Below are 27,446 nucleotides of genomic sequence, written 5' to 3' on the forward strand. Positions count from 1 at the left end.
ATGATTCTCTGGTTGGGTGTATAACTCTAGTTTGACAGTTTCCACTACTTTTAAAATGTTGCTCCATTGTCTCCTCACTTGTATTATTTCCAAGAAATTTGTATTCATTTTTATCTTTGTTCCCTTACATGTAATATAATTTTACCCCTCTGGCTATTTTCAAGATTTCTCACATCCAAAAAAGAAAAAAAAGGGGGGGGGGGAGTTTCCATAGTGGCACAGTGGAAAAAAAATCTAAGTTCATGAGGTTGCAGGTTCAATCCCTAGCCTCACTGAGTGGGTTAAGGATACAGCATTGCCGTGAGCTGTGGTGTAGGTCGCAGATGTAGCTCTGATTGGATCCCTAGCCTGGGAACCTCCATATGCTGCAGGTGCAGCCCTAAAAAGAGAAGAGGAGAAAAAAAAAAGATTTCTCTCATCATCATTGGTTTTAGGCAGTATGATTATTATGTATTTATTTATTTATTTAGGCAGTTTGGTTGTTATGTTTACCTATTTTAGGCAGTTTGATTATTATGTTCCTTAGCGTATTTTTCTTTATGTTTCTTGTGCTGTTTGGATCTGTGGGTTGATGTTTTTCACTAAATTTGGGTAAGTATTGACCATTATTTCTTTAAATATTTTATCTGCACTACCCTCTATGTCTTTCTCTTCAAAGTCTCCAATTACACACACATACTAGGACATTTGAAGTATGTCCTAGAACCTTTTTTTTTTTTGGATCTGTTTTTTGTGTATTTGTTTGTTTTAAATTTTTTCTGTGTGTCATTTGGATCATTTTTATTGCCACATCTTCAAATTTACCAGTCTTTCCTCCTGCAGTGTCTAATCTGCTGTTAATCCCATCCAGTATATTTTTCATCTCACACAATGTAGTTTTTACTTCTAAAGACTTATTTGCCTATTTTAAAATAAACTCCATGTCTGTTAACATGTCTGTTTAACTTTTTGAACATTTTAAATACTGTCATAACTGTTTTAACATTGTTCTCTACCAATTGTAATATCTATATCAGTTCAGAGTTGGTTTCAATTATCTCTTCACTATAGTGTCATTTTCTTGCTTCTTTGCAGGCCTGTTTCTGCATTGTAGCTAGATTCATTTGTGCCATATTTTAGCTTCTACATATAAATACTATCATATGGTATTGGTCTCTTTCTGACTTACTTCACTTAGTATGAGAATCTCTAGTTGCATCCATGTTGCTACAAATAGCATTATTTCATTCTTTTTTATGGCTTAGTAGTAGTCCATTGTATATATGTACCACATCTTCTTTATCTGTTCTTCTGTCAAGGACATTTAGGTTGTTTCCATGGCTTGGCTATTGTGAATATTGTTGGTTATAAACATCGAGGTGCATGTACCTCTTTGAACTATAGTTTTGTTCAAACTATAGTTTTGTTCATAGTTTTGTTTATACATGCCCAGGAGTGGGCTTGCTCTATCATATGGCAGCTCTGTTTCTAGTTTTTGGAGGAGCCTCCATACTGTTTTCCATAGTGGCTGCACTGGTTTACAACAGTGTGGGAGGGTTCCTTTTCTCCACATCCTCTCCAGCATTGTTATTTGTATACTTTTTAATAATGGCCATTCTGACCAGTGTGAGGTGGTACCTCAGTGTTCTTTTGACTTGAATTTCTGTAATAATTGGCAATGTTGAGCATGTTTTCACGTGCCTTTTAGTCATCTGTGTGTCTTCTTTGGAGAGATGTCTATTTAGGTCTTCTGCTCATTCTTTGATTGGTTTTGTTTTTTATTTTCTGTTTTTTTGTTTTTGTTTTTTTGAGTTACTTGAGCTGTATGTATATTTTGGAAATTAATCCTTGTTCGTCCCATCATTTGCAATATTTTCTTCCAGTCTGTATGTTGTCTTTATTTTGCTTATGGTTTCCTTTTCTGTACAAAAGGTTGTAAGTTTGATGAGGTACCATTTGTTTATTTTCTTTTATTTGTATTGCCTTGGAAGACTGACTTAAACATTTGTATGATTTGTGTCAGAAAATGTTTTGCCTATATTATCTTCTAGGAGTTTTATAGTGCCATGTCATATTTAAGTCTTTAATCCATTTTGAGTTTATTTCTGTTTATGATGCGAAGGTGTGTTCTAACTTGATTGATTTACAAGAAGCGTCCAACTTTCCCAACACGATTTGCTGAAAAGACGGTCTTTTCTCCATTATATAGTCTTGCCTCCTTTGTCAAAGATTAATTCACCATAGTGTGTGGCTTTATTTCTGGGCTGTCTATTCTGTATCCATATGTGTTCTTTTGTGCCAATACTGTGCTGTTTTGATTCCTATAACTTTGTAGTATTGTGTGAAGGCTGGGAGGGTCATGCCTCCTGATTTTTCCTTTTTTCTCAGGATTGCTCTGGTAATTCTGGGTCTTTTATGGTTCCATATCAATTTTAGGATTATTTGTTCAGTTCTATGAAAAATGTCCTGAGTAATTTGACTGGAATCACATTAAATCTCTAAATCTCCAGATTTGGGTAGTTTGGCCATTTTCACAATATTAATTCTTCCAATCCAAGAGCATGGGGTATCTTTCCATATCTTTGAAACATCTTTGATTTCCTTTATTAATGTTTTATAGTTCTCAGCTTATAAATTCTTCACCTTGGAGCTCCCATCGTGGCACAGTGGTTAACGAATCTGACTGGGAACCATGAGGTTGTGGGTTCGATCCCTGGCCTTGCTCAGTGGGTTAAGGATCTGACGTTGCTGTGAGCTGTGGTATAGGCCTGTGGCTACGGCTCTAATTAGACCCCTAGCCTGGGAACCTCCATATGCCAAGGGAGCAGCCCAAGAAATCGCAAAAAGACAAAAAAAATAAATAAATCTTCACCTCATTGGTCAGTTAATCCTAAATTCTTTTTTTTAATGTGATTTTAAAAGGGATTTTTTTTTTTTTTACATCTCCTTTGTGATAGTTCATTGTCAGTGTAAAGAAATGCAACTGGAGTTCCCGTCGTGGCGCAGTGGTTAACGAATCCAACTAGGAACCATGAGGTTGCGGGTTCGATCCCTGCCCCTGCTCAGTGGGTTAACGATCTGGCGTTGCCGTGAGCTGTGGTGTAGGTTGCAGACGCGGCTCGGATCCCGAGTTGCTATGGCTCTGGCGTAGGCTGGCAGCTACAGCTCCGATTAGACCCCTAGCCTGGGAAACTCCATATGCCGCGGGAGCGGCCCAAGAAATAGCAAAAAGACAAAAAAAAAAAAAAAGAAATGCAACTGATTTCTGTATGTTAATCCTGTATCTTGCTACCTTGCTGAATTAGTCTATCAGTTCTAGTAGTTTTGATGTAGAGCAGGCCTGGTTATTTTTGATTGGGTGCTGGACATTTCTATATTTTTCAAATGTTCCTAAGTTTTGTTTAGGGATACAATTAAGTTATTTGGAAACAGTTGGACCCTATACTGTCTAACTTTTAAGATTTGTTAAGGTGGGGCCCAGTCAATTCTCAGTCTAGGGCTAAGTGTTCCTGACTGCTAAAGTGAGCCCCTTGTGGATACTCTGCCCAATGCTCTGTTAATCTTGGGGTTTTCCAGTCTGGCTATTGGGAGCAAGCCCCATTCCTGGTTATACACGAGTGCTGTGCACTGTTACCTTAATCTCTTCAGGTGGTCAGTTCTCCAGCCATGGGTAGTTTCTTCACATGTCTGTTCTGATCAGTACTGGGTTGAATACTTGAGGAGACCTGCTACAAATTTCCAGTTCTCTGCTCCCCAGGACTCTGTCCCGTAAGCTTTGGCACCTTGGTCCCCTGGACTTTCAGCTCTTTCTCCTCCTCCTGAGTCTCCTCTCCGAGGTGTGGCCTGAAAACTGTCTCAAAGCGGTAAGCTGGGAATCAGGTAGTGCTCACCTCCCTTGTTTCCCAGCATCTCAGAGATCACTGTGTTTTGCTGATGGATGTCAAGTGTCTTGCAAAGGGTTGTTTTGTACATTTTGATATTTTTTGGGTTATTTCATGTAGGAGGAATAATCTGGTCCCCGTTACTTCATCTAGGCTAGAAGTGGAAGTGCTCATGAGCAAGGTGATGCTTTTGCCATAGCAACTGAGTGAGACTGATGTATGTGCAGCACCTGGCGCTTGGCAGATACTCAGCAGATATTTGGGTCTTCCCTGTCTCTGCACCTGGTCATTACGTCCCGCTTTTACCTTGGGGTAGCAATCTGATAGCTGGCTGAGCTTTGGGTCACAGTCTCTGTGATGATCAAAGCAGATAATCCCTTATAGGCTATTCATGTTTTAATCTGATCCGTTTCCACTTACAAGACGTATCAACTAGAATTGGTATTTAGAGTGTAGTATAGTATTCCGAATCCTGCTACACACAGGGCACATAGGTACAAAGTTTATCCTCCTTTTATTAGACATTTGCCCTCTCTCTGAAATTTCATCCAATTCAACCTGCAGGAATTATTTACAGTAAGAATATCGGTAGGTTTTGGAAGGTCAGTGATGTGCAGTGGACAGAATTTAAGAGGACCATGCTGTGTGCTGTGGGAGTTTCCTACTAGGTCCTGAACTTCAACCTTTTGTGTCCTCTTTTTCTCCCCTCAGATGTCCAAAGGAGCTACATGAAGGATAGACAAGTGTTTGCCAGAACGTAACCGCTTCTTTCTTCTCTTGTCTTTTCCCCCGTGTAGTGTCTGGAGGCCGCAGCCGCCTGCACCTCATTGATCTGGGCAGCTGTGTGAAAGCTCTTAGCAAAAATCGGGAAGGAGGCTCAGGACTGTGCCTCTCACTGTCCGCCCTGGGCAATGTCATCCTGGCTCTCGTCAACGGCAGCAAACACATCCCATACAAGTAAGTGACGCTTCTACTCAAAGAATGGGGTGAGGTAAGCATGGAGCCGAGCTGGGTGTGGGCTCTCAGTTCCGTGACATCTGGGGAGGGGGGTGTTAGAAGAACCGTCTGGACCACATTGTGAGTTCAGTGCCAGAGACCAGCTTTACTAACAGTTGTGTATGCATGATCTTCCAAATGCAAAAGCCATGAAAATACTTAAATTTGTCCCCATCCTGACATTAGGCTTCTCAAGTCAGTAGTAACAGGAAGTTATCTCAGTTGAGGTCTCCAGTCACGATTGCCCCTGGTAAATGATTATCGCCCTTGTACAGATGCTGTACAGGGATGAGAGCAAGGGGTGTAGGTTGAATTACCCTTCCCTTAGGAGGAGCTGCCATATTTGGCCAATAAAAATACAGGATACCCACTTAAATTTGAATTTCAGATAAACAACAAATATCTTTTAGTATAAGTATGCCTCCCAAATTGAATGAGCTGTATGGGCATCCTGCATTTTATCTGGCAACCCTATTTAGGAGAACTTAAAAAGCTTGGGAAGGTATCACCCACCAGGATAATGCAGATGTTTATTTCACTTCCAAGATCCTTTCCCTAGATCTGTTATGTGCTCCCAGGAAGTGAAATTAGAACTGCTCCTATGTCTGGAATAGCCAAAGCCTTGCCATATTATCTGCGTCCATGAGGACCCAGCTCTGGAGCCACCCTCACTGCCATCACCCCACTGCCACTGGACAGTGCGGTGATGGGGAGGTGGGTGCCCTCCTGTTTTTCCAGGCCCTGCCAAGGTCCTGCTGCAGCTTTCACTGGCTATCCGAACCTTTGCATCGCATATACTGAGGGCTGTAGCTATATATCTTATCTCTATCACAAGGATAGAGGCTCAGAGTGATATGTGTGTGACCAGGTTTTGTAAAATTTGTAGTACTATAGCCAATAACCAATAAGAATCATCTGGTTGGGCCTATCCTAACTTGTTTAAATGGGAATAACACTGACCTTACAGAGTTGCCATGAGGATTAAACAAATACACAGTCCATGGAATCATTTTTGTAATCTATAAAATCCTACAAAATGTAAGTTATTGTTGTGGGACGGAAAAGCTCAATCAGGGCGTTGGTTCTACAGTAACTGAGATTCGGGACGCGTCCTTGTGTTCTCCTAACCTTCTGCTCTAAGGTGACACCCATGCTGTGATTTTATTCTCTACCAGGAAGATTGGCTTTAGGAGCTTCAATAGAGATTGTTCATACTGGCTGCCTCCATTCTCGAAATTTGGAATCCTAGGATAAACCCGGAAATGGCTTTTCCAGCCGGTGAAGATTCTTTTATAGGAGAAAAAAAAAAAAAAAAAAACTCAAGGGGCAGGTTTACAAAATTTCAGTGTGATCTCTACAGGTGTCTTTGTCCACCTGTAGAGAATGGAAGGAAGAAAGGAAGGGAGGGAGGAAGAGAGAGAGGAAGGAAGGAAGGAAGGAAAGGAGGGAGAGAAAGAGAGAGGAAGGGAAAAAAGAAAGGTCTGGCGAGGTGCTGTCAAGGTTGGAGATCTTAGCAAGAAAGGAAAGAGCTCCTGGCTCCCATTGCTTTCCCATCCATAGAAAGGAGACCATGTCTCTTGGTGACAACTTAATAGACCGTGAGTGAGGTAGGCACGATTCAAAATCCCACCTTATGAGGTCACTGATGATGTATTTTACTTATATATCTCTCACATTGTTTCTGTAGAGTGACATGCTTTTATGACTTCAGTAAATATTTGTTGAAGTGATGGTGGGAGGGATGGACAAATGTAAGCAAATGAAATTACTTTTACTTTAGATAAAGTAACCTCTTTCTGGTTCGCGTCGGGGTGTGTTATAAACATATAGGGAAACACTGAGAATTGTTTTTATTCATAGTTCAAGGTCTCTTGTTAAATTAAACATATCTAGCGTCAGCTGGCTGCAGCGACCAGCTACCTGCCCCCTTGGGAGGGCTGACAAAGTGAAAAACCTCCGTTCACTGTTCTCTGCAGACATCTGTCTGTGTCTGGTCCCTTCCTCCCTTTCTGTCTCTGAGGGAATGATGATTGACGTGTTTGTATGGCTGAAGGAGGCACAGACTGAACAGGAACGTGGCGTCTGCATAAGACGCAGGCAGGGAGTTGTCCCCCACCATCAGCATCCTCCTGGGGGGAGCTTGCAGAGCTGCCTGAGGCTCGGTGCCAGGAAACGTGGTGGCCTGGCCATCCATCCAGCTCGGGTCCTTCCCAAAACATTTGTTTGCAGTGCACTTGTGCAGCAGTTCTGCCAGCCCTCGGACCTTCCAGTCCTTTCATCATTGCATATGAGCTTTAGGACCGTTGCTGTAATATTGTTTCAGATTCTCCACCACAGCATATATTCAATATTTGGTTCTGCAAATCCACTTGCAAAGTGATTCGTCAACTAGACCCTACCCTCTTTCGAGGGACAGGAAGATAAGCCAAAGATTGACTCAAATCACACAGCCAGTTGGTGGCGGGATTAAACCGCATCACTTTTCACAGCCTGGGAGACCTTGGTGGTTCCTTGCCAATCCACCCCCCCCACCCTCATCAAGCTCTGTAACATATTAGCTGCCTCTGCTCTGCGCAGCAGGCGGTCTTCGGCACAGCAGGATGGCCGGGATTTCTCTTATCAATTCAGTCAGCGCTCCAAAGCCACATCACACAGCGTTTTACTAGCATACTAAACACCTTTCCCTCGTCAAACCTTGTCTTTGCTCTAGGATCCTGAGACAGGGAGGTTTTCTGCCCTGGCAGCTTCCTCTTATTCCTGTTCACTACAGGGAAGAAAAAAAAAAAAAAAAAAGGAAAAACCAACTTCCACATTCGTTACCCTCCCCCACCTTCCCAAACACACAGAAACCCACTTCATTTGTCACCCTGACAGTTCCGTGCTTGGAACCTGCAATACCTGTGTTTGCTTCTGGGAAATTAACTGGAATGTGCAGAGGCGATGTAGCCTGTCCTCGTCCCTCTTCATCATCCTGCCCAACTCTCTGTCATGTGAACGAGCCCGAGAGTGAGTTTGGATTCATTACCCATCCCAGGCACTCCCACGGCCACCCTAGGTGTGGTTTTGACTTTGCAAGTGATCTTGCCTTTCTAGATGGCCGATGCAGGTGCAGAACGGGTTCCCCGCCTCGGCCATGGCACAGCGCAGGCTCGATCAGCGCCCCCGAACGGCGACACCGTTCAGAAAGCCGTGCAGAACAGAAGGCAGGGAGACCACCAAGGTTTCCCACCTGCCGAGGCAAGGACAGGCTGCACAAAGTGCTCCCTAACCTCAGGGAGTTTCCTCTCTAGAGGAACCTGCCCTAGTCGTAAGCATTTTCACACTGCGTTTGCCAGTTTCCTCCCGTGGCTCATTCCAGCCCTGTGCTCTTCCTTCCCGCTTCCTGGGCACCAAGGCTTCCCATGCCGTAAATAAGGAAAAACAGGCAGAGGCATCCTGCCGGAAAGCCATGTTGCAGGCACACACCACAGGACCTGGCCCCCGGAGGAGCCACCACGAGGATCTCTCAGGGTGAACTTAGCTTTGGCTCAAGTGCTGTTGGGTCCCAGCGGATCTGCAGGACAGCGGTCTCTCCAGAGACTTGGAAAATTCTACCCACCACTCAGTTCTCTCGAAATAGTACGTTGGGGCCCTTTTAGCTCACCTGGTAAGGGAGGAGCATGCCGTGATACGTTAAGCCTCAAGTTTTCCTTCATTTATACCTATCTGCTCCACTTAGAGAAGTAATGACTTTAATGGGTCAAACGGTCTATTTGATTATTTGCCAGCAAGCTGGTATCCCCTGTTTCCGAACAACAGATTTGTATTTTACAATTGGGGTTTTTAAACCTTTTTAAAAATGTTTCTTTGATTGAGGTGTAGTTGATTTACCCTGTTGTGTTCATTTCTGCTGTACAGCAAAGCGATTCGGTTATACATGTATATTCTTTTTCATTCTGTTTTCCATTATGGTGTCTCGTAGGATGCTGACTATCGTCCCCTGTGCTGCACAGGAGGACCTGGTTGGTTGTTCATTTGATGTATAATATAAGCAACAGATATTTTCTCATGTCCTGGCTTCCGTCGAAGAGGTCATGGAGACTCCTTCTGTGACCCTCTTGTGTTGTAATTGTCTGAGATGCTCTTCCCAAGTCTACTTGAAGCATGGCTCTACAGTAACAATCCCACGACAGGAGTTCCCACCTGGCTCGGCAGAAACGAATCCGACTAGGATCCATGAGGTTGCAGGTTCGATCCCTGGCCTCGCTCAGTGGGTTAAGAATCTGGTGTTACCTTGAGCTGTGGGGTAGGTTCCAGACGTGGCTCGTATCTGGTGTTGCCGTGGCTGTGATATAGGTCGGCGGCTGTAGTTCTGATTCAACCCCTAGCCTGGGACCCTCCCAATGTCTTGCGGATGGCCCTAAAAAGCTAAAAAAAAAAAAGTCCCATGATGGAAGTGGGGCTTGATATCTTTCTTTTATGTGTTTGGTCTGTGTTTCAGACCAAGACCTAATCCTTGTGTGTTCCAGTCGGTCACTGACAAGCTCTGGGACTCAATCAGCTGATTCGCTTTGAAGAAGCAGATGGAGCCTATGGCTGTCTGTTGTCATGAGCTTCCGTCTGCAAGCAAACACCACTGCAGGGACTGCTTCAGGAGGCGGTTATTGGGAGTTCCCTTCATGGCTCAGCAGTTAACCTACCTGACAAGGATCCATGAGGATTCGGGTTCAATCCCTGGCCTCCCTCAGTGTGTTAAGGATTCAGCATTGCTATGAGCTGTGGTTGTAGGTTGCAGAGATGGCTGGGATCCCACGTTGCTGTGGCTGTAGTGTAGGCCAGGGGCTGTAGCTCCGATTCAACCTCTAGCCTGGGAACTTCCAAGTGCCGCAGATGTGGCCCTAAAAAGCAAAAGAATAAAAGTGGTTATTCAGGACTTCCCACTGTGGCACTGAGGGTTAAGGATCCAGCATGACCTCTGCAGTGTCTCAAGTTGCTGCTGAGGCACTGGTTCAATCGCCAGCCCAGCGCAGTGGATTTTAAGGATCCATTGTTGCTGCAGCTGTGGTGTAGATCACAGCTGTGGCTCAGATAGCATCCCTGGCCTGGGAACTTCCATGTGCTGCAGGTGCAGCCAGAAGGAAAAAGAAAAGAAGTGGTCCCTCAAGAAGGATGAAAGGATGCCCCCCATCTGCGTCTGGACGGGAGCACTTGTCCTCCTACGGCCCCAGTGAGGAGGGAGGGAGCAAGGTCACGCTGAAGAGAGAAGTAGAATCAGAGCACCACACTTCAGTCAAACCAGCATGGAAGCTCAGATTCGGGAGCTCCTGCTGTGGCGGTGTCTTGGGAGTGCTGGGACTCAGGTTCGATCCCTGGCGCAGCACAGTGGGCTGAGGATCTGGCGTTGCCATAGCTTCAGCTTAGGTTGAGACTGCGTTTCAGATCTGATCCCTGGCCTGAGAGCTCCATAGGCAGCAGGGAAGCCAAAAATGAAAAAAGAAAGAAGGCGGGAGGGGGGGAGAGGGGTCAGGGAGGGAAGGAAGAGAAAGAAAGGAAGGAAGGAAGGAAAGAGAGAGAGAAAGAAAGAAAGAAAAAGAAAGAAAGAAAGAGAAAGAAAGAAAGAAAGAAAGAAAGAAAGAAAGAAAGAAAGAAAGAAAGAAAGAGGACTGAAATTCAATCCATGACTGTTGAGAATGATATTTTATAAACAGAGGCAGCATTTTCAGAATGTGAACACCTCTTCTCATCCAGAGAGGGTGTGATGTCAGGACCTGCAGGCAAGACCCCAACCAGCAGGCCTAAGGTGGTTCGTGAGGCCTTTACAGGACCTGCATCTCTGAAGAAAGTGGGCCTCCCTCTGTTTTGCTCTGAGAAATATCATCTTCCAGCAGCCGTTTAGATATTGGGTTGTCTCTGCGTTCTCAGAACTGGAAGCCCACTCAGTGTCTGGGAAGCTAGAGAAGGGATCCTGGCTGCAATACTCTGTTCCCCTGACTCACACAGGAGATGAAAAGTTTATCCTTCTGGACTCAAATGCATATTATTTACAACAAGATCTGTTCCAGAAAAAATGCAAAGGGATCTCAATTCTACAGATTTGCTTCAGATAGCATGGGATAGAGAGAAGCTCGGTGTAAGAATCTTGTGTGTGTGTGTGTGTGTGTGTGAGAGAGAGAGAGACACACACACACACATATGCATATTTAGCAACCTTTAAATGTACATTAATGCTGTATTATCTCCTCCTGATTTACGGGGAGAGCATCCATTTAGAACTATTTGCACAGACTCCAGATACCAGTTTATAGCGTTCCCTGTTTAGAAATAAAATAACCAAAGTCTCAGGTTGCCAAGCAACTGCAGCCATGATAATTCTTCGTGTTGCTGCTTCAAAACTATCCATTTTTATACATTTTAATGACTGTTAGGATGCAAAGAAAGCGAGTTCAGAAAATCACCCGGACACATCCTGTCTCCTCTGTATGAGATGTGGGCATTCTTCTTTCCTTTCTTCATTCCCTCCCATGTCCATTTGCTTCCCTGGCCAGTGGGATCTTCACATTTAATTATGGAAATTTCTAGAAATGGGATATCATTTTCTTTTTTCTTTTTTTTTTTTTTTGTCTTTTTTTGCCATTTCTTGGGCTGCTCCCGCGGCATATGGAGGTTCCCAAGCTAGGGGTTGAATCGGAGCTGCAGCCGCCGGCCTACGCCAGAGCCACAGCAACGCGGGATCCGAGCCGCGTCTGCAACCTACACGACAGCTCACGGCAACGCCGGATCGTTAACCCACTGAGCAAGGGCAGGGACCGAACCCGCAACCTCATGGTTCCTAGTCGGATTCGTTAACCACTGCGCCACAATGGGAACTCCTAGAAATGGGATATCATTTTCTTAAGAGTTGAGGCATCAACTACCAGGAAAGGAACGCTTCCAGATTTACTGCAGAAGCATGCTGGTCACTCAGAGAGGCATGAGGCTGCCTGGAATCGGTTGGGGTCCCAAGTCCTGGGTTCGAGCAGCGGTCCTTCCACCACTGGTCTGACGCATCAACTCTGCACATCGTCATCCTTGGTGTTCTCAGGAGGACCCCTTGCTGCCCCCTCGTGGCATCGCTGACCTGGGAGCAGGGGTTGTTAGGCCCCCAACTCAATCATCTTCCTTGGCAGCAGAGCCCCGGCGGAGATTATACTTTGTTGACGACGTTTTAGTCCCTCTCGGGTAGCAGGTGTGACGCATGAGTAGAAGTCAGGAGGCTTCTCCATTTCCGCTTTGGCTTTTCAAGAGGCTTTCTTCCTTTATGTGCAGTTTCCAGGAGTATCAATCAGAACCAGTCGCCACATAGATACCAGGGTATGGTTGAATATGAAAATTCTGGGAGTTCCCGCTGTGCCTCATCAGTGTCCATGATGAGGCAAGTTCAGATTCTGCATGGCTGTGGCTGTGGCTGGCAGCTGCAGCTCCAGTTCGACCTGGGAACTTCCATATGCCACAGGCAAGGCCCTAAAAAGAAAAAAGAAAAAAAATAGCAAGAAAATGAAAATTCTCCATCAGCTTAATCCTGGCAGAGTGAAAGGAGGTCTCCTCCTGTTCCCCCACCAGCATAGTCCCCAGGACTCAGAATTGGGTCCACAGACAGTCCCTTCCCCGGGAAAGCCACACAGAGGAATGTGTGTGACCGTGTGACCTCCAGGGAGACAGGCAGACAGACAGATAGATACCATTGGGCTGTATGGGCCTGTGGCCATATTTACCAGCCTTACCAGTCACATCCTTTTCTTCCCGTTTGACACAGTAAATAAAAGAGTGGAAAGAAGGGTGGGAACATTATTCTCGGTCTTTCCAAGGGGTTAGAGATCCCTAATTTATGGACTTGCTGGGTCACAGGGAGAAGGGGAGAATCATTTCCAATACTCGTTTGCTGGGTCTCCAGCTCCATGCCAGTAGCTAGCATGGGCGTGCAGGAGCTCTGGGTGACAGCATGATGCCAACAGCTCGGAGTCATTGTTCCCTGGCTGTGCCTGCTTCCGGGGTGTTTAATTCTGCCACCAGTCTCATGGCTTCAGTGCTATTCTGATCATACTTGTGTTACAGAAGAGGAAACTGAGTCGAGGCGGGAGTGACTTGTGTTTACACGGCTGGTAGGCAACAGGGCTTCTCCATGACCTCCTGGTACCACCACGTCCCAACACAGGGTCCAGGATGCTGTGCTGCTCAATCAGGATTTGAGGTAACAGATGCGGTCAGACAGTGGATCAGATGTATCTGCAGAGCTGAAACATGTGCCATCAGTTATAAGTGAAAGCATATGAGTTCAAGGCATGGGACCAGCTGTGGCCAGCTGTCCGTTCAGGGTCAGTCTCCTGGCCTCGCCTTTTTAATGGGACAGCCAAGCTGGATGACTCCCAGGTAATTGCGACAGCAAGGAAACAGGGAAGATGAGGATAGGGAAGAAATCACCCTTCTAGAACCTAAGCCACTTGGCAGGACTGAATCAGAAATATTGACAGGGCCTGAGGTAGCAGGTTGGAAAGCCAGCCTCATTAAAGGGCTCCCAGAGGGGCCTCAGAGTCCCCATCCCATATTCTGGACACCACCAGTGGACAGTCCAGCCAGTCTCAGCTCTGTCACAAGCTTTCTTCTCTTCCTTCCTTTTTTTTTTTTTTTTTTTTTTTTTTTTTTTTTTTTTTTTTCCCCACAGCCACATCCACAGCATTGGGAAGTTCCCAGGCTAGGGGTCAAATCAGAGCTGCAGCTACCAGCCTACACCACAGCCACAGCCAGGCCAGATCCGAGCCATGTCTGTGACCTACACCACAGCTCAAGGTAACACCAGGTCCTTAACCCACGGAGCAAGGCCAGGGATCGAACCGGCATCCTCTTGTATACTAGTCAGGTTTGTTTCTGCTAAGCCACAGTGGGAACACCCTTCTTCTCTTTCTTAGTTTCGGGAATCTTTCTCAGGTATGAGCCTGAAAGTTCGTGTAGCCGTTTCATGTGCCCTGTTCATGGGGAAAACCGCAGGATGCTCGGATGCTGGCAGGATGCTCAGATGCCTTGCAGCGTGGGTTGGGATGAGGCTGCAGCAGGAGAGGTGTGACCGTTCCCCACGCTGGAGCCTGAATACGAGACACGGCTCCCCGATAAGACAGGTTCCAGCCCTGTTCTCCTCTGGTGGTGGTTCCTGGGGGTGCGTTGAGGTCTTCCGGAGTGAGCAGATTCCTCTTAGAAGAGGAGGGGTTATCACACAGGCTTCGATGTCTTCTGTCCTCTTCGTCAACAGAAAGGTGAAAAAGAGACAGGCAGGAGGTGAGAATGACGGCAAGGCTGTCAGGGCCAGAGATAAGGAGCTCCCTCCAACACCAGGCTAAGAATAGCAGCTTGGGGCATTTCCACACTCGGCAGATAAGGCCATCAGTCTCGCAATGGGACCTTGTGACGTTTTTTCAGGCTGGGCTCTCAGAGAAATACGTGAAGTCAGACACGTGTGGTTTCCAAAAGAGAGGAAGTGGGACACGGGCGGGGGAGGTGACGCTGAGCTGCGACCAGGGGAGGCAGGTGGTTACACCCGGCCCACTGCTCACCTCCCAACACGCCGGCACTCTTCCTGCAGTTTGCATTGTCCACCAGCCAAATTGGAGGAACCAGTCTTACTCCTTCTCTACCCCAGAAATGTGACAGGTGTCGTTGGGAGGAGGTCTGTGCTCGCCCTTTAAAGAAACATGCGTCAAAAGCGAACATATGATTGTTTTAATGTATTTCCAAATGTTATAACCCAGACTGACCTGGCACCATCGTATCTTTTCAGCTGTTTCTTGATTTTGACTTTTCTTTCTTTTTTTAGAGCAGCACCCAAGGCATATGGAAGTTCCCATGCTAGGGGTTGAACTGCAGCTGCCGCTACGGGCCTGTGCCCCAACCACAACAGCGCCAGATCTGAGCCGCAGCTCGTGGCAATGCCAGATCCTTAACCCACTGATCGAGGCCAGGGATCAAACCCACATCCTCATGGATGCTGGCTAGATTCTTAACCAGCTGAGCCACAACGGGAGCTCCTCTGTTTCTTGATTTTTAAAGTATGCATCTCTTTTGGCCAAATGGATTATAATTACCTTTTGTTACAATAGAAGCTTCGTGCATTTTTCAACAAGAGTTTGTGTGCCTGATGTGCCAGGTTGCTGCCAGATACAGGCATTCAGTTTAAGACACTCCAGCCCTGAGAACTGTGCACAAAGAGAGAAGGAATGGCTCCCTTAGGAAATGAATGACCCCGCCCACCACCTCCGTCAGTGAGGCCTCCAGGCCTGGGGGTGAGCAGAGGTTGCCGTGCCCTGCATTGTGTCTGTGTGGCCCACTGGCCACAGTGATCCAAATATTTAAAGATACAAATTTAAATACAAGCCATGCACCTCTGGTGCTGAGCCAGGCACAGTGATGTGCTCCAAGACTGGAGCAAAACCTGAATGTGTTAGATTTCACTGAAGAAGGGTTTTCCTTCCAAAGAGACTTTTAAGGCTGATCTTAGTGGTACAGATTTCAACTTAACACTTTAGATCCCAAGTGATACAGAACGTGTAAGTCCCTTACTCTTGGAACACAGGGTGGTTCAGATCAGCAAGGTGCATTCTGGCCCCAACGACCTGACTGAGGAGTTTAAGTGCCTGATTTTTTGTTACATGTCTGGAGGAGGCTGCCAAAAACATACAGGAAATAGTTTGAGAACTATGTCACAGCATATGCATAAGTTCTTTTATCCATTTAGGCATTTATTCACTGTTCGTTCAGAAACACTTCTTGGGCCCCTTTCCGTGTGCAAGAATAACACAGATGATCACCACTCAGACAATTTACCATCTAGTGGAGATACAGACATAACAGTCAAGTCCTACACCTGGTACTATGTGAACACCAGTGTTTAACCCCCACTGTGGAAAGAGGGATTTAAAAAAGGATGTGGGATTTGTCTTTCTCTTCCTGACTTACTTCAGTTAGTATGTGAATCTCTAGTTGCATCCATGTTGCTGCACATGGCATACTTTTGTCCTTTTTTATGGCTGAGTAGTATTCCATCGTGTATATGTACCACATCTTAAACCACTCATCTGTCGATGGACATTAGGTGGCTTCCATGTCTTGGCTATTGTGAACAGCGCTGCAGAGAACCTGGTGGTGTATGGAATTTGGGGGTGGTAGATGCAAACTATTACATTTAGAATGGATAAGCCATGAGGTCCTACTGTACAGCACAGGGAACTCTATCCAGTCTCTTGGGCTAGACCATGATGGAAGAGAGAATGAGGAAAAGAATGTATATATATGTATGACTGGGTCAGTATGCTGTACAGCAGAAATTGACCCAGCACTGTAAATCAATTATACTCTAGTAAAAATGAAATTAAAAAAAAAAAAGGCTGAGGGAATCTGAAATATTATAGTAAAGGCTGTCTCAGCAGAGGTGGTGATCCCAAAGCTCTCTTCATGTACTCCCACTCTTTCTCCATTCATTCTCACCCTCTGCATTTTCCCAAGGTTCCCACCATCCATCCTTAAATGCCTGAGCTGTTCAGAGCCATTCTGTCATTCGCTAGATGATGTCGACACTGCCTGACACAAATCATGATACACCACTGAGCCAAAGGCAAGACTCCGAATCCTTGGCTAATTGTTATCTTTCATGATAACTAATCATCATATCACAAGTCATGTTGCCACCAGAAGAAAACAGCCAGAGGGGGAGGGCTCTAGGTTAGTTCAGGGCCAATGCACAGAGAACCCAAGATGCCCTTGGGTTCGTACATGGTTACTCAAGGAGAGCTTGATTTAGGCACAATTAGGCATGAGAAGGGACAGAGCATACAAATGAGTTGGGGCTTAATTCATTTAAAAACTGTCTTGAACATTAATAGCGCTTCAATCAGAGTATCCAACCATAAATTCTCACCTATTTCACAACTGGTTCAGGCTCAATTGAGCATTAATAGATTTTTGGGGGGTCCATGCAAATGAGATGATAATTCATTTCATGTGTAATTGAACAATTTTCAAATAGTTATAGTCACGGAGCAGTTAGGTTGTACCAAATTGTCTAAGGTACCTAGTAATTTTTTAAACTAAAACAGAGCTGAATTTCATTAAAAATTTTTTTTTTTACATTTTTATTTTTGTTGTTGTTGTTCTCTTCAGGGCCGCACCCGTGGCATATGGAAGTCCACAGGCTAGGGGTGAAATGGAGCTGCAGTTGCCAGCCTACACCACAGCCACAGCAACAGGGGATCCGAGCCATGTCTGCTTATAGCAACACCAGATCCTTCCCCCACTGATGGAGGCCAGGGATTGAACCCGAGTTCTCATGGCTACTAGTCAGGTTCATTACCACTGAGCCACCACAGGAACTTGCATTTCATTTTGATGTACAAAGAAAGAACTGGAGAAATAGAGGTGGTTCTGGTACATTTGATACTACATTTGAAGAATATTAGACCTTAAGAGACTTTGTGATACTCCTTTGGGGCAACAACCCCAATTGCTATTTACTTTCATTTGTCCTTACCATTCTTTCTTATCCTTCCCCCCACCTGAAATCAGTGAAAATGTTGAGGATGTCTAGATATGGATAAAAGGAGGTGTGTGAGGGCCCCCAGTTTATACGCATGTGCACTTCCTAGTTTTGTGCCAATTTTACTGACAGTTAAATACATCTGTCCTAAAAATGCTATCTGAGATCTTTCCTCCAAACCACTTATCTTATTTCTCTCATGAACTTGTCATCCCTGAGCAGGAAATCCCACGCTGAGGACTAACTGCAGTTGGTTGTTTGTATTTCGAGGATTTTGTGTAGTTTGCTAAACAAAATCCAGGGACAGCCCTAAGGGCCCATGTCGTACCCACTGCTTCCTTCTGAGGATTCTTTCTGGTGAAGGCAGCGGAGGTTTTAGTTTCATCTGCTCCCTGCACACGCTGCCAGAAGGTGCTTTTCTTTTCTTCATTTCCTTTTTGGACCACCCTGCGGCATATGGAGTTCCCAGGCCAGCCGTCAGATTCGAGGCACCGTCTCCACCTGGGTGCTGCCACTGCACCCAGTGTGCTGAGCTGGGGATCAAACCTGCATCCTAGTGCTCCCAAGAATGTGCTTTTAGTTAGTTAGTTAGTTAGTTAGTTATTTTTGTCTTTGTCTTTTTAGGGCCACACCTGCAGCACATGGAGGTTCCCAGGCTAGGGGTCCCATCAGAGCTGTTGCTGCCAGCCTACGCCAGAGCCACAGCAATGCCAGATCCAAGCCGCGTCTGCCACCTACACCACAGCTCACAGCAACGCTGGACCTTTACCCACGGAGAGAGGCCAGGGATCAAACCGGCAACATCATGGTTCCTAGTTGGATTCGTTTCCGCTGCGCCACGACGACGGGAACTCCGAATGTGCTTTTAAAATGCAATTCTGGGAGTTCCCACAGTGTGAGTGCAATGCCAGAACCCAGTGGGTTAGGGATCCAGCATTACTGCAGCTATGGCTTAGGTCACAACTATGGCTTGGATCTGATCCCTGGCCTGGGAACTCCATATGCCACAGGGCAGTGAAAAACTAAAAACTACAAACTATATTGTTTAGTTTTGTCTGGTTTTAAACTTTACATATATGAAAACGTACTCTCTCCCTAGCCCTTCTATAACTTACTTTTTTCAATCGATATTTCATTTTTGTGCATCCCTTTTTATGCATGTAACTCTAAGAATTTTCGTTAATGTATGATTTTTCCATTACAGGAGGCTGTTTCAGAGTGTTTGTTTTTCTATTGGTGGATTTCTAAGTGAATTTTTTTTTTTTGGTCTTTTTTCTTTTTAGAGCCACACCTGTGGCATATGGAGGTTCCCAGGCTAGGGGTCTAATCACAGCAATGCCAGATCTGAACCGTGTCTGTGACTTACACCACAACTCATGGCAACGCCAGATCCCCCACCCACTGAGTGAGGCCAGGCATCGAACCCGCAACCTCATGGTTCCTAGTCAGATTCGTTTCTACTGCGCCAAGACAGGAACTCCTCCAAGTGATTTTTTAAAAATTAATTGTCGAATTTTGTCTAACCTGTTTCTGCATCTAATGAGAAAATCACATGGCTTTCCTCCTTTAATTCTGTAATATGGTAAATTACATAAATCAATTTTCTAATATTAAAAAGTCTTGCATTCCTTCCTTCATATTCTTCAAGGCTTATCTCAGATATCATCTCCCTTTTGAAGCCTCCTCTGATCTCCTTTCCTCCCTCCCAATTCTTTGCTCCAGAAAAGCTCTTTCCCTCCTCCAACTCCCTATGGCATCCTGCAGGTATCTCATTGGAGGCGCTGATGTTATATTTTAATTATTTGTTTACATCCATCTTGCTCCTGTCACCTGAGCTCATCAGGATAATGATCAAATCTTTTTCTTCAGGTTCCTTATTATTTTTGCACTAAGTGGAAATAAATCAAACTGGTCTAAACCCCACCTCTTCGTAGCAGATGTGAGTCAGAAATTTCCCTTCAGCTTTTGATTGCCTGCCTCACTGCCTGGAGGCTACTTCCCACCCCCAGACTGTTACCAAATGCAGGTTCATGTGTCCGGCACACGGAGAGGCCAGACAAACCACAACGTGGAGTTGAGAGCAGAGAAAGGTTTATTGCACTGCCAAGCCATGCGAGGAGACAGATGGCTTCTGCCCCCAAAACTCTGAACTCCTCACAGGGTCTCAGCAAAGCCCTGTTAAAGGCAATTGAGGGAGGGGCGTGGTTAGTTGTTGCAAATCTGGTGTCAGAATCCTTAGTTTTTACAGCCAGCCAGGTCAGGGTGTTCCTGAAAACCTCCATAAATCAAATGTTATTCTCTGTTCTGCAACTTTGTATCTCTATGTGAATGGCTTCTTAAAGGTCAGAGCCCAGCGAATAAGCAATCCTGTATATTTCAGGCTATAGGCAACATTCTTATACAAAAGGGGCAGAGCCAGCATGACTCAACACAGACAACAGAAGAGAGCTAATGTGGAGGCAGATTTGTTCTCCCCTATTACAAGACTTGTATGGTGGGCATCAGAGTCCCATTCTCAACTGGTACAAAGTGCATCTTTTTTGAAGTAATGTCAGCTGTTTAGGATGTGGAAAGGCACTGAAGCTATAGCCCTACTTTCTAAATCAGATATATTGCAAAAATATATCCATTCTACTGGGTTATTTTGACAATGCATCAAGTATCTAAGATGTATAAAGTATGATTCTAAGCATTAGGACTGATGCATGGAGCTCATAGACCAATTGGGCAGAAGAAACCAGGACATAAATTAGAGTGCAAGGCATAGATAAAGAAGTTAAAAGTCACCTTATAAAGCACATTCCAGGAAGAGGTAAAAAAGTTCCAGTAAGTCATCTGTGAATATGCCTTCTCTGGTAGTAACAGAATAAATACTAGATATGGATATGGTTTCTTTTTTGCTTTTTTTTTTTTTTAGGGCCACACCTGCAGCACATGGAGGTTCCCAGGCTAGGGGTCCAATCGGAGCTACAGCTGCTGGCCTGCACCACAGCCATAGCAACGCAGGATCTGAGCCACATCTGTGACCTACACCACAGCTCATGGTAATACCGGATCCTTAACCCACCAATCGAGGCCAGGGATGGAACCCGCAACCTCATGGTTACTAGTCAGATTCTGTTTCTGTTGTGCCACAACGGGAACTCCTGGATATGGATTCTTATTTACTGTGAAAACTCTCCAAATGTCCGGAATTTGCCAGAAGCAAATGTGTCTCAGAGTTCATCTAGGAGGTTTAGTTACTCAAACTAAGTCTTTATAATCATCATTTACTACATGGCTTTGAGGTTGGTGCCCTAAGGACCTGAGTATAGGCAAGTTCCAGGAATGCATTAGAGCCCTAAGGAAAGGTTGCCACTGTGACTAATGCCCCCAGGTTTGGGAATGGCAGACCACCTTTTGACGATAGTATAAATTTGGAGCTACCTGTAGAAAACCATGTACCCTGGTGCCAAGAAAGACAGGCTGTGTGTGGATGGGCATCATGAGCTCTTGTGATTAGCTTTTTGCAATAAGGGAGACCGTAGTCTCTCCTGTGTAAAGCCCAGGAAATGCCTGCAGGCCTTTCCAACATCTGGTTAATTCAGCCTCCACCCGCTCCAGGGAAATGGACAAATCACAGCCCAGATCTCTCCCCACTGTGGCCTCCTTGACAGTCCCATTTGGAAGAAGCAAACCTCCCTGCTTGATTTCTTGCTGGAACAATGAAACCCATCTTGGCCTCCACTTGATAGTTTCCTTCAGAAGAGAATAGCCAGCCACTTTGAAAAACCACACCATTTGACCTTTCCAAAAGCCAAAGGTTTCTCCTCACCAAAGTCATTCATAGATGCCCATAATTTGTAAGTGAAAAGAATCAAGTAATTCTTCCTCTGAAAGCTTTTTGGATGGAGTTGGAATCACCCTTTTGGCTTTAAGTCCTCTGTTCAAGACCTATTTAAGGACCCCCGTTTCACAAGATCTTGGAACCATGGGTAGTGTGTGCAGAAGCAGTAAAGTAGCACAGCTACCACTTTTGGAGTATTTGCTGGGTGCAGTCCCAGTCTAGACCATACAAATATTCTCTTTTCATCTTCACACTAACCCTAGAGGTAGATGCTATTATTTGTTCCCATTTTCTAGATGAAGACACTGAGACACAGAAAAGTGATGCGAATTGCTCACCGTCACATATGTGATAACTGGTAAGCTAGAACTGGAACTCACGCTCCAGAGCCTGGCCATTCAATCCCCACGTTATCTCCCGGGATGTGGTGGGGTGATACCATCCAGAATCAGGACTAGAAGGACCTGGATTCCAGCCCCAGGTTGTCACTTGCTTCCTGGGTGACTTGAGGATCTTCAGGCTCCACCTGGAAAGTGCAGAGAAGATCAGAGGGATGAATGGAATGATGAATGAATGGGAAGGCATTTGGTGAGCACTACAGGAATGACAACTACGACAGTAGTCTCTGAGGTCTCCTCCAGAATCTTTATCACGCTTTTGCTAGTCCAGTCTAGATGCCAGCACATAAGGAGCTCAGACTTAGAATTTGTGCTTCACAGCTCAGTTGCTTAGAATGTGGTATCAGTGAGTCCAAGTTTGTGAGTCAGAACTTCCCACTGGCCTCTTAATCCTTAGGGTTTTGTGACCATAGCCTGCATCCTCTGGTCCACTGAAAATATATTCTGTGTGCACACTATCCAGGGGTAGCTAGACATCTTCTTCTCATCACTTTCAACCACTGTCCTCTGTCTTTATCCAGGAGCAAAGAATAGAGGCGAATGGGTGCAAATCCATTAGAGAAGAAGGTGAAACATTTCTCAGTGTGTCATAGCCCGAGTCCAGACAGAGGGACAGGTGCATCGCTGCAGAATCCAGAGCCAGCACGTGTGATTAACCACATGGCCAGCCCCATGATCCAAAATAAGAAAGGGGTTTCTAGTGCATTCAACCTATCCTGTAAAGTTTGGAGTGAATATAACTGAAACCCATCATATGAAGCCTTCTGGCTACGTAAATTTGAGTAGAAAATGAGTCAAGCCAGAGACGTCCAAATAGAGGATCGAGAGCATAAATTCCTTACATAATGTTGGTTGGCCAAGAAGAGAGAGAGAGTGTCCCTGTCCCAACTAGTAATGCAGAGCGTCTCTTATTTTTGAGACCTTATCCACTAGAGCGACAACTCGGAAGCCTCTACAGCTGTGCTGCTATGATTGATTTGGTCGTATTCCTAGGCATCCAGGTGTGAGGGCAGTGAGATGAACTTTTCAAGACAATGAAACCATCTTGTCCATAGTGTGAATCCAGGTGCCTAGAAGTAAGACTCCTTCATGCTTTTAGGATAATGAGGTTGAGTATCTTCTCATGTTTGTTAATTATTACTCCTTTTATGTATAGCTCTTGTTCATATCCTTTGCTTATTTTCCTACAGAGTTGTGTGTCTTTTTGTTTAATCCATTCATAGGGATTCTGTGTGAACTCTACTATTTTGCAAATAGTTCCTCCTTACACCATGTATTGAATCCCCACTGATCCACAGTGCTCCTTTGGTCACATAGCAATTGTCCAAATGTGTGTAGGTCTGTCTCTGGGCTCCTATCCTGGGCCCATACCACACTGTCTTAATTATTGGAGCTTTTGTAATTTTCTTTATTGTATGTTTGTTTTCCATTGTATTAATTTCTATTCTTTACTGTTTCCTTACTTCTGCTTTATTCTGGTTTACTTTGCTATTTTTTTTTTTTATATCCCATCTTAAGATGGCTACTTAGCTTAACAATGTTCACTTTTTTATTCTATAATAAAAACACTTAATTCTATGCACTACCCACTAAGTACTGCTTTGACTGTATCTTCAAGTTTTGATAATTATGATTATTTTCACTATCATTAGTTCAAAATATTTTCTGGTTTTCATCATAATTACTTTTACGATCTGTGGGTTTTTTTAAATTATTTAGTAATTTCCACCGTTGTTTGGAATAATTTATTCCTTTTGAGGCTTGCTTTTAAGCTTTGCTAGGGCAGGTACAGAGCCTCTAGGGCTAATTTGACCACTAGTAGAAGATTCTAACTCTTGTGCATTAGCAGGTCTTTCCCTCCTGTATGCTTGAACACAAATTATTCCCAACCCCATAAGACTGAATCTTTCTCTCCAGCTCTGCTTTTTCTTTCTTTCTGTATTTGCTCTGCTAATTTTAGCTGCCTTGGCCTTCCCAAATTCTAAGTTTTTGCTCCTCATTTCAGCAACTGCTTTGTTCTGTTTGAGCCTCACTGTTCTGTAGCCTTGAAGTCCTCCCTGGACAGGGAGCTGGGCACATGCAGGACCCATCTCGTTTGTTTCCCTTCTCTCAAAGGTTATTTAACTCTGCTGCCTCTTGTTAGGTATCCAAAACCCACTTCTAATATTTCTAGTTGTTTAAGGCTGGAGGATAAAGCCAAGTCCTATTTTTCCACCATGGCCAGAAAAGAAATTGGTCATACCTGATCATTTCTCTTTTTTTGCTGAATTTTTAAAATTTCTTTAAAGATCTTAATTTCCTTAAACATGCTAATCAAAAAAAATTTTTTTTAACTTATTTGTAACCTATGTTTCAACATCTCCTTCTGCCATCTGTTGTTTCTGCTGGGTCTTTCTCATGGTGTTTTGTTTCTTTGTGTGTTTATTTTTGCAAGGGAGCCACTCATTTTCGTTTGGCATTTTATTTGTGAGAATGCCTTGAGACCAAGGATAAAAATGGTTTATCTTAGCATTTGTATTTATTTCTACTTGATGCCTGGGATTACTACCAGTTGAGGATATTCTAAATAAGATTCTCAGCATGAAACATTTGGGGCCACCCAGGTATTGAGAATTAAGACTGCAAAGCTACCTCACTTCAGCTTTTGGTTCCAAACTCTCAGGATAATTTCTTCTCTTCTCCATGCCATATTTCAAGATATATTTCTTGTGTGTGTGAAGGGACAGTTGTTGTTAAGGGGGATTGTCCTATTAAAATCTTCATATTGAGCAGGCTTTGGGCTTGGTCTTCTGTTTTCCATGCCCTTTGAGGCTGTATAAAACTAAGCTTGAATATCACTTGGCTTGGCACATGTCTGCAGGGCAAAAGCAAAACGTCAGTGTTCTGTTTACCCTTCTGGAATTCCCAACTCCACATGTACTTTTTTGAGCTAAACATCTCTTACTCTTTTACAAGCTCAGCAAGGAATTTAGTACCATTGGTGAATATATTTTATCCACAATGTTTAATTATACTTGATAAGAAAGGGTTTTTAGGTACCCAGACAACCGTATTGCTTTTTTGTTACTTTTCTGTATTTTGCTGTTACACATCTCTCTCCATTCTAAGCAGGGGAACCACATGATTTGCTGTACAAAGCGGGACACGTTCACTGAAAGGGAAAGGGGTATTCAATTAATATGATGAATTTTTCTGAGATTGGATCAGTGGACCCATAACATGTTCCTATTCAAGAATCACCTTCAAAAGTAAAACATTTTCTCGCAAAATAGGCACCACAGTAGCACAGCACTGAAGTCTCGAGAGTGAAAACCATTTTGGTCTCAGGAAGGTGTATGGGTGAAAAGAACGGATAAAGCTAGCTTGTAGAGTTCAGTACATTTGGCATGTAGAAAAGACACTCCACAATAGCTACAAGGAGTCATCTGCTTGCAGTTAAGTCTCAGCAGAGGAAGCAGCTCCCTGTGTGGTAGGATTTTGGAGGGTCTTGTTACAAAGAAATTGCCCCAATCCTCATTCCTTTGCACTAATACGCAGAAAATCTTAGCCAAACAAATATGCTATTTAGGGGTAGTTTACCCAACAGCATATATTAAGAACCTAGGATCCAGGGAGGCTCTCTGCTAGCTCTGGAATTGCAGCTCCAAATGAAACATGTCCCCTGCTCTATAGGGCTTAAGTCATTAAATGTACAAACTGTGGCCCCTGTGTCACATCTTTTCTCAGACTTGGACCAGTAATGGAAACCATTCTTAAATGTAATTTCCTTTCAATTCCTTCCAATTACTAGGCACTGGTCTTTGTGCCCAGAGCCGATCCAATTGGTACATTTTGTGAAGGCTGTGGAATCATGTTTCTTTAAGCCAGACATGATACCCAGAAGGCATTCTGACAGAGTTGCCCTCATCACCATCCTTAAAGTTGGTTATTTTTGATCTCAAAAGAAGTTTATCCCTAGGCAGTCCATGGCACATGTGCTTAACAATGGTCTCTCAACGATTTCCCAGCTGGTGACTGGTTAGTGGGCTGCAAGTAACAAGAACCATACTGGACAAGTATATTAAGTACAAAATGGCATAAGCAATCTTTGGTCACTCTTAGTGTCGGGCTTATCACAGGAACACCAAATATTGGATGGCTTTTGAACCACAAATGCCAAAAAAAGCTTAATTAAAATCTAAGACTGATAAAGGGTTACCAAAAAATGAAATGATGTACTTTTGTCCATCAACGGATGAAAAAAAAAAAAAAACCCAGAGTAGGAGAAGATATTTGCAAATCATATATCCCACATAGGATTAAAATCCAGAATATATAAAGAATTCCTATGATTCCACAACAACAAAACAACCAAAATCCAATTCAATTAGAAACCGGGCAAGAGACTTGAATAGCTTTTTCTCCAAAGAGGATATACAGATGACCAGTAAGCACATGAAAAGAAGCTCTCCAACATTCATCATTAGACAAGTACAAATAAAACCATAGTGAAATAATTGCTTCACATCTGTTAGGAAGGCTATTATTAAATAATAAATAAAAAACCCAATGTAACTCTTAGCAAGGATGGGGGAAAACTGGAACCTTTGTGCCTTGCTGGGGGAGATATAAAATGGTACCACCACTGTGGAAAACAGTTTGGCAGTTCCTCAAAAATTACACATAGAATTGCCATGTTTTTCAGCACTTCCGCTCCTAGGTATATACTCAAGAGAGTGGAAAGCCATCTTGAAAAGATAGTTGAACACACATGTTCATTGCAGCATTCATCACAGTAAGCCGCAGATGGCAACAATGCAAGCGTCCATCAAGAGACGAACAGAAACAAGATAGGGTATATCCGCACAATGGAATATTATTCAGCTGAGCCATGCAGTTGAAAGTGGCCAAAATAGTGAATTTTATGTTACCTATATTGTACTACAGTAAAAAGAAAGAAAAGGAAAGGCAGGTGATTTCCAAAGTCACAAGTCCTTGCAGGTTGCTAGTCCTATTAGATTTTTCCTTTTTTTTTTTTTCTGAATAATTAGTGGGGTAGTGAATAAAGCTGGATATGGAAGAACGTCCATAGACTGAGAGTAAAGGTCATTCCAGGCTGAAACCTGGGATGAACACAGATGCAGGAGAGGCACAGAAGTCCACCTGGGTTCAAGGAGTAGGACTCCGTAGAGTGGCACAGCCAGTGTCCACAGTGCTGAAAGGCATCTTAGAATATTCTGCAGCTTCCTCCTCACTTGGCTGCCCAACTCCAGGTTCAAAACCATCAATTTATCTTTACTGCCATATTTTATATGATAAGAGGGGGGCCTCCTAGACTGTCAGTCTATGAAGTAACAAGTGGACCAGAGCTGTGGTCATACCATCTGCAGCCCACAGCATGGGCACCCAAAGGCTCCCATCCCGGTGCATAATGGACTTTGTGGCAATGGCTCTTCACTCTTCCTCCTGGAACCCTTTTCATATCCCCACCTGAGATTTGGAAAGGCTATCCCTTAGGAGTAGGGAGCAAGGGGAGAGGGAGAGGATGCAAAAGGCTCATCCTGACCTTGACAATCAGAATCCTGTTTTAATCTCCATGCCTCCACCATCAAAGAAAAGCCATTGCTTGGGAAGCGATATGAGCTTAAGATCACAGGAAAGACACATCTAATCATTTAATCCATCCTCCCAAGTTCTGGTCTGAAGTCTTCCCAACAGGGTGACATTCTGTACCACTGGCTTCACATTAAGAGCCAGCTGATGGTTCTTCAACCTCTCTTGGACGGTTAGCTGACAGCACAAGGGGTGCCCACGGATATGCACCCCTCATTGTGCAGAGAGAAATTAGAACTCCT

At 44.3% G+C, this 27,446-nt stretch overlaps 1 protein-coding gene across 3 annotated transcripts in view; it reads left to right on the forward strand.

Annotated features, from left to right (window-relative positions):
• Positions 1-27,446, forward strand: part of KIF26B (kinesin family member 26B) — a 511,688-nt gene that overhangs the window by 445,241 nt on the left and 39,001 nt on the right. For all 3 annotated transcript variants that reach the window (XM_021064466.1, XM_021064467.1, XM_021064468.1), the window contains one exon: positions 4,658-4,817. In XM_021064466.1, coding sequence (XP_020920125.1) covers positions 4,658-4,817 — 160 coding nt within the window. The remainder of the gene's footprint in view (positions 1-4,657; positions 4,818-27,446) is intronic.

Source organism: Sus scrofa, chromosome 10, assembly GCF_000003025.6.
Source record: "Sus scrofa isolate TJ Tabasco breed Duroc chromosome 10, Sscrofa11.1, whole genome shotgun sequence".
NCBI lineage: Eukaryota > Metazoa > Chordata > Mammalia > Artiodactyla > Suidae > Sus > Sus scrofa.